General features: G+C 34.8%; 1 protein-coding gene across 3 annotated transcripts; it reads left to right on the plus strand.

Moving 5' to 3' along the window:
• The first annotated feature begins 1409 nt into the window (after positions 1-1409).
• On the plus strand, positions 1410-12292 carry LOC129877450 (uncharacterized). 3 transcript variants are annotated; one of them, XM_055952951.1, is made up of 7 exons: positions 1410-1867; positions 2761-2860; positions 8307-8503; positions 8668-8775; positions 8877-10969; positions 11263-11335; positions 11723-12292. In XM_055952951.1, the coding sequence occupies exons 2-7, from the start codon at positions 2776-2778 to the stop codon at positions 11867-11869; spliced, it is 2703 nt and encodes a 900-aa protein (XP_055808926.1). In that variant the 5' UTR covers positions 1410-1867; positions 2761-2775; the 3' UTR covers positions 11870-12292. The 3 variants fall into 3 exon arrangements, with proteins under 3 accessions (XP_055808926.1, XP_055808927.1, XP_055808925.1); XM_055952952.1 differs by having other exon boundaries at positions 1411-1867; positions 8433-8503; XM_055952950.1 differs by lacking the exon at positions 1410-1867 and adding an exon at positions 8036-8214.
• Positions 12293-12725: the final 433 nt, after the last annotated feature.

The following is a 12725-nucleotide window of genomic DNA, read 5'->3' on the forward strand; positions in this document are numbered from 1 at the left end:
AAGATTAATTGTGTAATTCTCTACCTAAATCTTGAATACATTATGTGAACTTGGGCTATTGAAACCAACCCAAACCCAGACACAATTCGATTCGACATGCACAAAGTTGTTGGAATTTTAAATTTTCCATATAGTACGTTTTGCTTTTCAAATGAACTGATCTTTAATTTTTGGTCTTACCAAATAAACTTATGCCTAGTGGGGTCATAAGTTCTTTAGAAATTGAAGTAATGTCCTGGCATAACTTATAGGATATTATGATATGAAAATATAAACTTGTGCCTGCGAAAAAAATTATTTATTATTATAAACATAAATTAAAAACCAGCAGAAAATAGAGGCAAAGGTGCAAATGACCCATAGTCCTATCCTAGCGTCTTATTTTAATAAGAATTGTCCATAAATTAATAAATATATGCCTTTATGTTAAAATGAAGTGGTGTATTGGTATTAAGTGGCTTTGAATCTCCATGATTTGTTTTGCACAAAAATGCTCTTAGGATTTGTTGAACAATTCTGAATTTCTAAAAATAATTATAGGGTTGTTGTTTGGGTATTATTATTATTATTATTATTATCAATCATTTCAATTTCAAGAAGTTATCACTCTATTGAATTTCATATATTTGACTATTTGCAAGAAATTTCATGGAATTGGATATTTAGTATACTAGCATTTTCCCAGAAGTATCCCAAAATCCAACTCAATAACTTATTAGTCCCAATTAATTAGACTTAATTTGTAGTACAACATAATTTCCTCGAAATGAGAAAGCCAAACGTGAGAGAAAGTCACTCAATTATGTGCCAATTATTCTCACTTTCTAATGTTTTGATTTTTCAGCTCGGTATCTGATGTTTATTTTTTTTAAGTCAATTATTTTATCTCAAAAGTAAATATAATCGTACTAAATCAAAATCAAACGTGATATTATAAGACAAAAATAATGTTATTTGAGCCATGCCTATTACTAGGTCTTCCTGCGATGCAATGAGATAACTAGTACTAGGGCTGTACAGGGCAAACCGATAAACCGCACCAAACCGACAAACCGAACCAAATCGGAAAAAAAACCCGACTAGTGGTTTGGTTTGATTTGGTTTGGTGTTCGGAAAAAAAAACCCGACCATTATAGGGTTGGTTTGGTTTGAACTAAAAAAAGTCAAACCGAACCCAAACCAACCCGAGTATAGATATATTATTTTTAAATTATATTATACATAAAAATATTTATTAAAATATAATTTATAAATATTATTTTTAAGTTTCTTTCATAATTTCTGATTTTCTGTCTAGATTTGGATTTGAGCCCAACTAATTAATATGTAAAATAGGCCTAAACAAATGAAGATGAAGCCCAACATCTTTTCAAAAGAGGTCCAAAAGACCAAAACAATCAGATAAAGAGGAGAGCATATGCTCCTCTTTCACAACCCTAGCTTCCTTTCCATTTTTCATTCGCCGACCCCCTCTGTTGCTTTCCTCTCGAAAATCATGAGTCCGGATAGTGAAATTGTGTAGTCAATTGAGATTGCTCTTCGATAATTGGGAACATAAAGGAGGTTGGTTTGCTCATGAATCGATAATTGGAGGGTGGTTTAGAGTACATCTTTGAGTTCTAGCCTCGAGAGCTTGTCGCGCCTTTTAGTGCTCGTTACTGTCATTGAATTTTTCATAATTGTAAATGCTTATCATCGATGTGAAGTTCAGAGGATTGGTGGGATGAAGAAGGCTTTATGCAGCCGTCTATGTACAGAGCTCGTCACTCACAGTCTAATCGTAGTGGTTTTTTTCTTGGTGATGCTAAAGTTGTTATCCCCTTTTTTTGTGAGTGCTCTCATATAGCTTCGCAGAGTCAACGTTAAGGTATGTAATGGACATCCCTTTACTCTTTTTGGCATGAATTCATTTTTATGTTGTTGTCTTCCAAAAGAATCTTAAAAGAAACATCCTAACAAAAATACTACATTCATGGTATATATTTGAAGGTCTAGTGATATCATTTGATAATGTCTTGGTTGAGTTGAGTCTCTTAATTCAAGTTGTGGAGGTATGTGTCGGAAGTAGCATCAATAATGTAAAAGACTATTGTGTCATTCCTACTCTCTCCTTATAATCACTTAGGTTCACAGTCCTACTTGTAGTACTATTTCGTTTACGGTCACTTGCTTCTTATATAAACATATAGAGTCTTGATTCATTCTGATGAAAAAGTATCGAAAGAACTGTCCATAATGTAACTAGGAAGCTAATGACCTTATGTCCTTCCGATAAAGTAAAGAGTTGTTAACAGTTGAGTTCCAAATAGCAAATTTCTCTCTCTTTAGGCTTAAGACAGCTGATTGTTTCAAGGTCGCTCGCCTAACGTCTCCAATTATCCGTTTGAGCTGAAACTTCTTGGGCCTTGTCAAAATAATATATACTGCAATCCTGCAAAGTTTGGATGCCTTGGTGTAGGTCCTCAGGTTGCAAAACACCCTGCATCTCTGACCCTGTTGTAGTTTGGTCATAGTCTGCTGTAGTTTGGTCATAGTCTGTTGTAAGTTTGGATGCCTTGGTGATGCCTTGTTTGAAATCTGGCATGATGAAACCTGCAGCATTCCTTATATACTAAGTTGTTATTGTGCTGTTACTCTATTTGCTGTGCTGCCTTATTATCTGTTGTAATATCTTAGAAATAGTTCCATTCATCTATGTTAGTTCTTAGTTGTATCTTAAACATCTATTACAAATTATAACCTTTTTTTTGTTATATACAGAAATTGTCTTTCTCGATGGAAGGTACAACTTCTGGAACTAAATCAGTAGTGATTGACAACCACCATCCTATTGTGCCAACAAAATCTCAACAGCAAAAAGGTAAGAACATTCCTCATCTACGCACTCCTAAAAAGCAAAAAAGAATCACTCCTGAAGAACCTTCTAAATCTGGGAATAGTGGTAGAGAGACTTCCGAGATTTGGGATCACTTCCGAGATTTGGGGTCGGTTAGAGTCTACCTAGACCTTTTCCCGACCTTGAGAATTTCGAGAGGTTGTTTCTAATAGATCATCCACAAAAAAAAATGAAAAAGAGGCAACAGTAACAAGCAAAAGCAAAGCAAGTACATAAGATAACCAGGCTAAATAATAGTAACAGCTGGTAAAAACCTATGTTGCTCAAACTATTCAAAAATGTTGTGTGTGTCGGATCCTTCAAAAGTATTGCATTTTTGGAGGATCCGACACGGGTACGGCAACAATTTTGGATAGCCCGACCAACTTAGGCGAAAACACTGAAGAACTAAAAATTATATAAAACCTTTTATGTTCTAAATTTTAAAATTCTCCAAAATTCTCAGCTCTTGATAAAAAGATGATCCAATTCTTCATACTTCGATTTACACAAGCATACACAGAGATAAATACAGAGAAATTCTTCAAAAAAATTGAAATTAATTTGACAATAAACTAATAAAAGTAAAAGCTTTTCAAGAACCTAATTCTCCTTTCATTTACATTCAACAAGTTCCCCAATTTCCCAACAATTCAAAATTGCAACAAACATAAATTTGAAATACAAATAGAAAGAAAAAAAATCGATTTTTTTGGAACCTTCGATTACTATTAGCGAACGGATGAATCTCTTTTGTTCACAAATTGCAGAGCTCCCATTCAAGATGATTTTTCAAATTATCGGAGAAGGAAATTGAAAAGAATTGAAAAAAGGGAGAACCAAGTAGGAAAGAAGCCGGGTCGGGTTAATGGGTCGGATCCTCATTTAACCCGATATAGGCTTCGGCAACTAGGATTATTCAAAACCGAATCAAAATTGATAACTCAAACTTAAAAAAAATTATTGATTTATTGTTAATGGGTTATGATTTCAGTAACGGTTTTAATTTTCTTTATTATTGGGTTATGAATTCTTAATGGTTTTAGTTTTTTTCTTAACGGGTTAATCGATAACCTGATAGTAAATTAAATAATTATATTTATACCATTTGGTATATAAAGTCTTTGACTTAGAGTTCAGTTTCATACTTTTATTTCTGAACATCTCAAATTCTCGATTATTCTATAATGCGACAATGTTTGTTTTTGAGCAAGATGCAATCTGTCAACTCATGTGCATAGTTCATTTGAGTGTCACCTTCTTCTAAGTAATTTTTAATGATTTTTTTTGTGTATCAAATCTTAATGGTTAAATTGATAATCGAACCGATAACGATCAATAATCGATAAATTAATAATCTATAAGCAAATATCTTAATAGTTCTAAGACGATTTAGCATGTCTACAAATTGATAACCGATAAGTCGAATCGATAAACTTCAAAACCAAATCAAACAAATCGACGTTTAAAACATTGTTAATGTATTGGGTAAGTCGCAAGATGTATTTTAGTCCTTAATACATGACAAGAAACAGGAAAAAAAAATAGTTTGTGCTACGTAATGGCTTTTGAGTTTTTTTAAAGGTTTCTTATAGGAAAGGTTATTGGTTATCTTTTATTTTATGAACAAAATTTATTTTGGGTTGTAACATGTTCATAAAATAGAAAGTCTATGTTGCTTTTTGAAGTGTAATAATGTTCGAATTTGCTTCGTGAGAAGAAAACCAAAATACTTCATTATCTATGAGACTTTATCTTTTGCTCCTTTTATATGTCATTGATCATATGATGTAAGTTCAACAATAACAACAACATATGTTCATTGTAATTTCATTAAGTCGAGACTGAAAAGGATGGTGTGTAGGTATATTTTATTTTACTTTGGAATATAAAAAGTTGTTTCTTGTAGACATTAGCTCAAGAATAAGAAGAAATCAAGACAAATTATATGATTTAAGTTACATGTATTTCATAGTGTAAAATAATGTAACACCATCAACATAATTTAGCATGTGAAAGAGAATCTTAGAACAATATGATTTATGGATTCAAATCGTGAAAGCAATTATTGATGTTTGTGTAAAGGTAAATTGTCTACATAAAATCCTGCGTAAATACAATATATTTCATATATCAAGCTATCTTTTTTTAAAACATAATTTATCATATAACAATAGATTACTTACCGTTTATAATAATTATTGATCAATGCTCATTAAATAAAAGTTACACATGATTATTTTTAAGTAATTTGATAAAATAAATATGTTTTCCATCTCCAATGTATAAAATTTAAACGCTTTGACTATAGGTGGACAATTTTAGTGATAAACTATCCTAAAACTAAAGTACACTTTGCCATATATTAAGGACTAAGAATCTCTGACTTTTTACGTAGCACAAACTATTTTTTTTTCCTGTTTCTTGTCATGTATTAAGGACTAAAATACATCTTGCGACTTACCCAATACATTAACAATGTTTTAAACGTCGATTTGTTTGATTTGGTTTTGAAGTTTATCGATTCGACTTATCGGTTATCAATTTGTAGACATGCTAAATCGTCTTAGAACTATTAAGATATTTGCTTATAGATTATTAATTTATCGATTATTGATCGTTATCGGTTCGATTATCAATTTAACCATTAAGATTTGATACACAAAAAAAATCATTAAAAATTACTTAGAAGAAGGTGACACTCAAATGAACTATGCACATGAGTTGACAGATTGCATCTTGCTCAAAAACAAACATTGTCGCATTATAGAATAATCGAGAATTTGAGATGTTCAGAAATAAAAGTATGAAACTGAACTCTAAGTCAAAGACTTTATATACCAAATGGTATAAATATAATTATTTAATTTACTATCAGGTTATCGATTAACCCGTTAAGAAAAAAACTAAAACCATTAAGAATTCATAACCCAATAATAAAGAAAATTAAAACCGTTACTGAAATCATAACCCATTAACAATAAATCAATAATTTTTTTTAAGTTTGAGTTATCAATTTTGATTCGGTTTTGAATAATCCTAGTTGCCGAAGCCTATATCGGGTTAAATGAGGATCCGACCCATTAACCCGACCCGGCTTCTTTCCTACTTGGTTCTCCCTTTTTTTCAATTCTTTTCAATTTCCTTCTCCGATAATTTGAAAAATCATCTTGAATGGGAGCTCTGCAATTTGTGAACAAAAGAGATTCATCCGTTCGCTAATAGTAATCGAAGGTTCCAAAAAAATCGATTTTTTTTCTTTCTATTTGTATTTCAAATTTATGTTTGTTGCAATTTTGAATTGTTGGGAAATTGGGGAACTTGTTGAATGTAAATGAAAGGAGAATTAGGTTCTTGAAAAGCTTTTACTTTTATTAGTTTATTGTCAAATTAATTTCAATTTTTTTGAAGAATTTCTCTGTATTTATCTCTGTGTATGCTTGTGTAAATCGAAGTATGAAGAATTGGATCATCTTTTTATCAAGAGCTGAGAATTTTGGAGAATTTTAAAATTTAGAACATAAAAGGTTTTATATAATTTTTAGTTCTTCAGTGTTTTCGCCTAAGTTGGTCGGGCTATCCAAAATTGTTGCCGTACCCGTGTCGGATCCTCCAAAAATGCAATACTTTTGAAGGATCCGACACACACAACATTTTTGAATAGTTTGAGCAACATAGGTTTTTACCAGCTGTTACTATTATTTAGCCTGGTTATCTTATGTACTTGCTTTGCTTTTGCTTGTTACTGTTGCCTCTTTTTCATTTTTTTTGTGGATGATCTATTAGAAACAACCTCTCGAAATTCTCAAGGTCGGGAAAAGGTCTAGGTAGACTCTAACCGACCCCACATGTGGGATGACACTGAGTTTGTTGTCGCTGTTGTTGTTTAGTTCTTCAGTGTTCTGTGGTATGGATTTTCTGAGTGAAAACTGAGAATGTTCTTTACTATTTTTATTTGAGTTCCTATTTATATTTATAAAGAAACATGTTAAAGGATCCAACTTTATTTACTTTTGTACTCTTACCAAATTAAATTGATCATGTTCCTTTCTTTTGTTGTCCCAAATGATTTTTGCTTTCTCAAGAGGGAGTATCCCGGATCCTGTGGGAAGGCGGTATGCTTCGTGCACCTGGCTGCCTCTTTTTTGTTTGCCATGTCATTGTTTCTTTGTTCGATCTGTTAATTGCATGTGGGTGACCTTTTGCTATCTAGATTGAGTTAGACGAGCAAAGAAGGATTTTATGCTAGGGTAACTGCCATTCTATCTAGTTTCTAGTACTGGGGGTAGTAGAGTAGAGACAATCACAATTTATTTCTAGCCTAATAATCTTCATTGATTTAACATAAAAAAAGGATATACTCGGGTTCTCATTTGATGGTCATACTAACTTAAAGCATGAGCTTCTCTACCTCCACGAGGTAGGGGTAAGGTCTGCATACATTGTACCTTCTCCAGACCCCACTTGTGAGATTTCATTGGGTATGTTGTTGTTGTACTAAGTTAAAGCATGTAATTCAATTTGAGAAGAAAGGACTTGTGTGGGAGTATGATTTAATTAGTTGAAACATAACATCGTTTCTGAGTCCTTCTTTCTATCCCTACAGCTCATAAGTTTACTGATTCCAAGGCTGATGCAACTGACAGAGTTGAGTGCATAGTGAAATAAAGGAAGTTATTAAAGAATTAGCATTGGTAGGACTAGCGGAAATCTTCGACCCAAGAGGCTGTAGTACTAAGTATGTATCATTGATTTTATTTAAACTTGTATGCCAGCTGGGATCGTGAGTTCCTAGTAAATACGCACTGATATACACAATTTTACGTTTCCATTTTCAGTTGTTTAATAGGCTTTGTTGGGGAAGTTGGCATCTTAGGAAATCAAGAAAAATGTTGATACGCTATGTTTACTTGCTCAAGGAATTCTTTAATTATGTTTATTTGACATGTTTTACCATTCCTCTACAGAAGCTCCAATTTGATTTGGCCTTGTTTGAGGCCTTAGATAAAGTTTTATAATTTTTCCATTTGGTTCAAAAGAAATCACAAAGAAACTCATTTGGTTATTGATTTAATGGGTGCAAGCATCTAGTATTGTGTTACTTTTGTCATTATTGTGTATTCACTGCACTGTCATTCCTTCTATCTCTTTGTCAAACAGCTTTGTGAGCAGAGATAAGTATGAGGTAGCTGGGAATTGACATAGCAAATTTATGGTCTCTGAAGCACTGCAACAGTCTTTCATGGCTACCAAACTTGCATGTACATCATCTCTGCCATGGATTTGGGTGATTGAAGCACTGGCAAGTTCCAGTGAAATAGACACATCTTTACTCATCAGTATGTGTGAAGTTACAATTGCATTATTTTGTGGAAGCTGTTGTTGAATTGTGGGCATCAGAATTTTGACTTTAATAGTTCATGCATAACAGATTTGGTTAAGAGGACTCCTGAAATCTCTGATGATCTGGGGAGAAATGCAAGGGAAATGGTTTCCTTGAGAGTTTTAGAGAGCTTATTTGTCCAGAAAAACTCATATGCAAATAGTGTCACTTCAGTTCCAGGTGACAAAATTGAACTTGATCCGTCAAGGGACTGCGAAGATGTCCTTCGATGTATATTGTTGGAGGTAATTTGTTCTGTCTTTTACTTATCTACGGTAGATTATTTGATTCAGTTATTTGAGAGCTCTAAGCAAGGGGCCTATTTACAAGGGAATGGTCTCCTTGAGAATTTTATTTACTTCTGTTTTACATATGCTTAGTTGTGTCTTTGCATGTAAATGTAACTTAGGTGTCGGCATCAAATCTAAAAACAGCTATGCCAGATATGTTAAAGTGGGATGTTCGGTCATTCATTATGAAAAAGAGATCTCTCTTGCCAAAGTGTCTTTTGCAACAAGTAAGCTAATTTTAATAGTCTTTTGAATTTGATTAGTTGGAACATATGAAAATATTATGTCTGATTCTCTGGGATTTACTTTATTTTCTGTTGATAAACAGCTCAAAGATGCCATTGTGAAATCGACGAATCCTTTTTCCACTTCCTTGAAAGAAAGCAGTGGATTGGAGTTGGGGAACCACTCCAGATACAGTGTTACTGCTGATGCTGTTGATTCTGATGGCTTTAAGCAGGGACATGAAATAGGAAGTGTGGATACCCGACGTGCTGCACCAACTGAGAACTTGGATACTTTAACCCAGGGCGACAAGAATGGCCTGCAAGAAAATCAGCCTGGAAGCACTCTGCTGCCTGTTAAGAGGAGTTTTAATGCCCCGACTGCTTATGAAATAGAAGTCAATAAAACTAAAGCCATACCAGAGAACAGTTCTGATCCATGTGCAAAGGCTGCCAAGAAGTTTAAGCAGGATGTTGTTGTTCCCATTCAGAACACTCTTCCTGATTTGATATCGCCTCAACGAGATGGAGTCCCAGCAGAATCATGTGGAGGAAGTCAATCTGTTGTTCGAAAAGGAAACTCGGAAGATGAAGCTCATGGTACCCTCAAAGCAAATGGATGTCTGAAGGATGGTAAAGCGGAGCATGCTGCATCAAGAAGTGTTTTATGTGGCATTGATTCTAGTATCAAGAATCTCTTGCCTCAAAGAATGAGTACAGACAAGAAGTTCCAAAATATTGGAAGTAGCAGCAATTGTTGTGCTGAACAGGGAACATCAAGTGGCTCATCCCGGCGGGTGATTCAGCAGGATTCTCGCACTTGTGGCTCCAAAGGTTACCTGGATTGTAATCTTCCACAAGATCTGCAAAATGGCGAACCTTCTAATGCAGACAAAGAGAATATCGAGCAAAATCATGAATCTGAGTTCTCTGGTGATACTGATGAGTATCACAATGAGAGCACTGATCTTGCTTCACAGAAAAATGATTTCTTGAACTTGCAATGCTCTCAGGGTGAAGGTTCTTTGGCAACCGTTGATTGTACAGAGCTTAATCTTTGTGTGAAGTGTAATGAAGGGGGGAACTTAATTGTTTGTAGGTCTGATACCTGTCCTTTAGTGGTTCATGAAAGTTGCTTGGGTTCTGTACCCAACTTTGATTACAAAGGAAGCTTCTATTGCCCCTTTTGTGCATATTCTCGAGCCATTTCTGAGTACCTGGAAGGTAAGAAGAAGGTCTCACTTGCTAGGAAAGATTTGGCTGCATTTATTGGCTTGGGAGCTGGACAACGATCAAAGAAGTCACGACCTAGGTCACAAGGAATGAAGAAGCATCAATCTCGAGAGTATACAAATGTACAACTATGCCGCAATGAAAAGGGTAAGAATTCATTGAATGTGGTCTCAGAAGCAGGAAGTGCTCCAGCTAACAGGAGTTCAGTCAGGCTTCAAGCCATGCAAACTGGTGCACCTCAACCAGAGGCTTCTCTACTTAGCAATGAGAATCGGAGGAATTCATTGAATGAGGTCACAGAAGCAGGAAGTGCTCCAGTCGACAGGAGTTCTGTTGGTGCTCAAGTCGTGCAAACCGGAGCACCTCAACCAGAGGCTTCTCTACCCCGCAATGAAAATGAGACGAATTCATTTAATGAGGTCACAGAAGCAGGAAGTGCTCCAGCCGACAGGAGTTCTGTCAGAGCTCAAGTCATGCAAACCGGTGGATCTCAACCAGAGGCTTCTCTACCCTGCAATGAAAATGGGAGGAATTCATTGAATGAGGTCACAGAAACAGGAAGTGCTCCAGCCGACAGGAGTTCTGTCGGAGCTCAAGTCAGGCAAACCGGTTCACCTCAACCAGAGGCTTCTCTACCTAAACAATGCTTAGTAGCTGGTCAACAACCCAACAAATCACCTCTTAGATGTCATAGATCAAGACAGAATCAGTCCAGAGAGGAAGAAGAATTGTGTCATGATGAGAATAGAAACAAGAATTCTTCTGAGAAGGCTGAAGAAGCAGGAAGTCGTCCAGTCAATAGAAATTCAATGCATGCCGAAGTCTCGCAGATCCATCCACCTCAACCACACGTTCCTCATGAACTTGTGTGCCAAGAAAGTTCTTCTATAGAAGACAGTTCTGAAGAAGAAGAAGATGAGATAGGTTCCAAATACCGTGTACAATTTAGGAACCGAGAAAAGAAGTAAAGTCTTTTGCACTTCTCCAAGTATTCAAATCATGTGGTCACTTCATATATTCTTCCAAAAAGTGTCACTTGTTTCACTTTTACTTTCAAGTGTCTGCCTTTCTTTCTGTTTTCTTGTCTCTTTTACATTGAATCAAAGCGTTTTGTTAATAACGATAATCAGGCATGTGAATTACTATTACTTTTTTTTTTGGTTATGATTTATACCTCTGATTGTTTTCTGTTAATTTTTATTGTTAGAGCGAGTAGTTGGAAACTGTGTTGATAAAGGATGTACTTTTAATTTGCAGTTCCTGTCCCTGGATTCCTCAACTGAGGAGGAAGAAGCTCCCATGGACAAAAATAGAGGAGGAAACGTTAAAGGTACATGCATTTTCTTTTGTCTAAATTTTGCTTGTTTTCTGCCTCACACTCGTTCTCTCCTTGAAAATGTGGTAAGAATGCACCCCCTTTGTGCAAATAGAAGGTAGAATTCACCTCTTCTTCTGTAAGTGTGTAATATATATATATATATATATATATATATATATTTACTTATGAAAAAAGAAAAAAGATTATCCCATTCGCTAGGATATAAGGGGTTTCTTTTTGTTGGTTTCACCCTAGTGTTGGAGGAATTTACATTCAGCTGTGCTTTTCCTTTCATATTGCATATATTAAGGGGAAAATATCAATTTTAGTGATTTACTGTAACCAGTACTTTTCCCTTTGGCTATCTTTTGGTACTAGTCTTTGTTGTTACTTCTGCAGGAGGGATTACTACGATTCTCACATTATCGTGATAGATGGAAGATGATTTTGGAATTTGGAGGTGATGTTTTCCTGAAAGGTCGGACATCCGGGGACCTCAAAGATAAGTGGAGAAACATTAGCAAAGCAAGCGAGAAAGCAACATAAAGATTTCTCTTTAAAATGGACTCTATATCTGTGTATAGTTGTCTAATATTGTTGGCTGCTTTTCTTGGAACGGCATACTATTGTGCATAACACAGTTACTGTTCATATGTGGTTAAAGTTTCTCCGATGGTCTATTTTGTTAAGCTTGAGGTCTCTCGAGCCTTCTGTTGTACCCCCAATGTCCCTGTTAGAAGTTTTTGGAATGAAGTAAGGTGAAGAAGCCAAAATTAGAAGTTTCCATGTAGCTTGCAGAAAATAGCATTTTGTTATATAAACTTTTCTCTAGGTGAAGTCTAGAAAGGCTTAAATCTTCCGCTTGTAAATGTTCTGAAGATGTAATTACTACCTTGTTTAGCAAGTCTTACCAGTTTGTTTGATCCTTTTATGATGTCAATGATATGAAATAGTTACTTTTTTGAAGTACGATTCGACATTGACACAATTTTACGACAATTTTAATTCTGTTACTTTTAAAGTAGTTGTTTGAGACATTGACACAATTTTACGACAATTTTAATTCTGTTACTTTTAAAGTAGTTGTTTCAGCTTCAGCCATTCGAATTTTAGATGTTCCTTTTGATTTCTCATCAAACGAATGGCATAAAATTGAAGAAATTGACAAGGGATGGATGTACTTTGCAACAGTGCAAGAAACATGTTTTATTTCTAAGTTCCTAATATTTGTACTCAAGTTGATACCTTCCCATTCTATGTTTATCGTGAGTGTATATAATCTGTATTTTCTTTTCCACATATGTATAACATGAATGGCAATCCTTCACGAGGTAAGGGTAAGGTCTGCGGACTCTACCTTCTTTAGATCCCAATTGTGGGATTTTACTAGGTATATTGTTGT

The sequence above is a fragment of the Solanum dulcamara genome, chromosome 12 (genome assembly GCF_947179165.1).
Source record: "Solanum dulcamara chromosome 12, daSolDulc1.2, whole genome shotgun sequence".
NCBI lineage: Eukaryota > Viridiplantae > Streptophyta > Magnoliopsida > Solanales > Solanaceae > Solanum > Solanum dulcamara.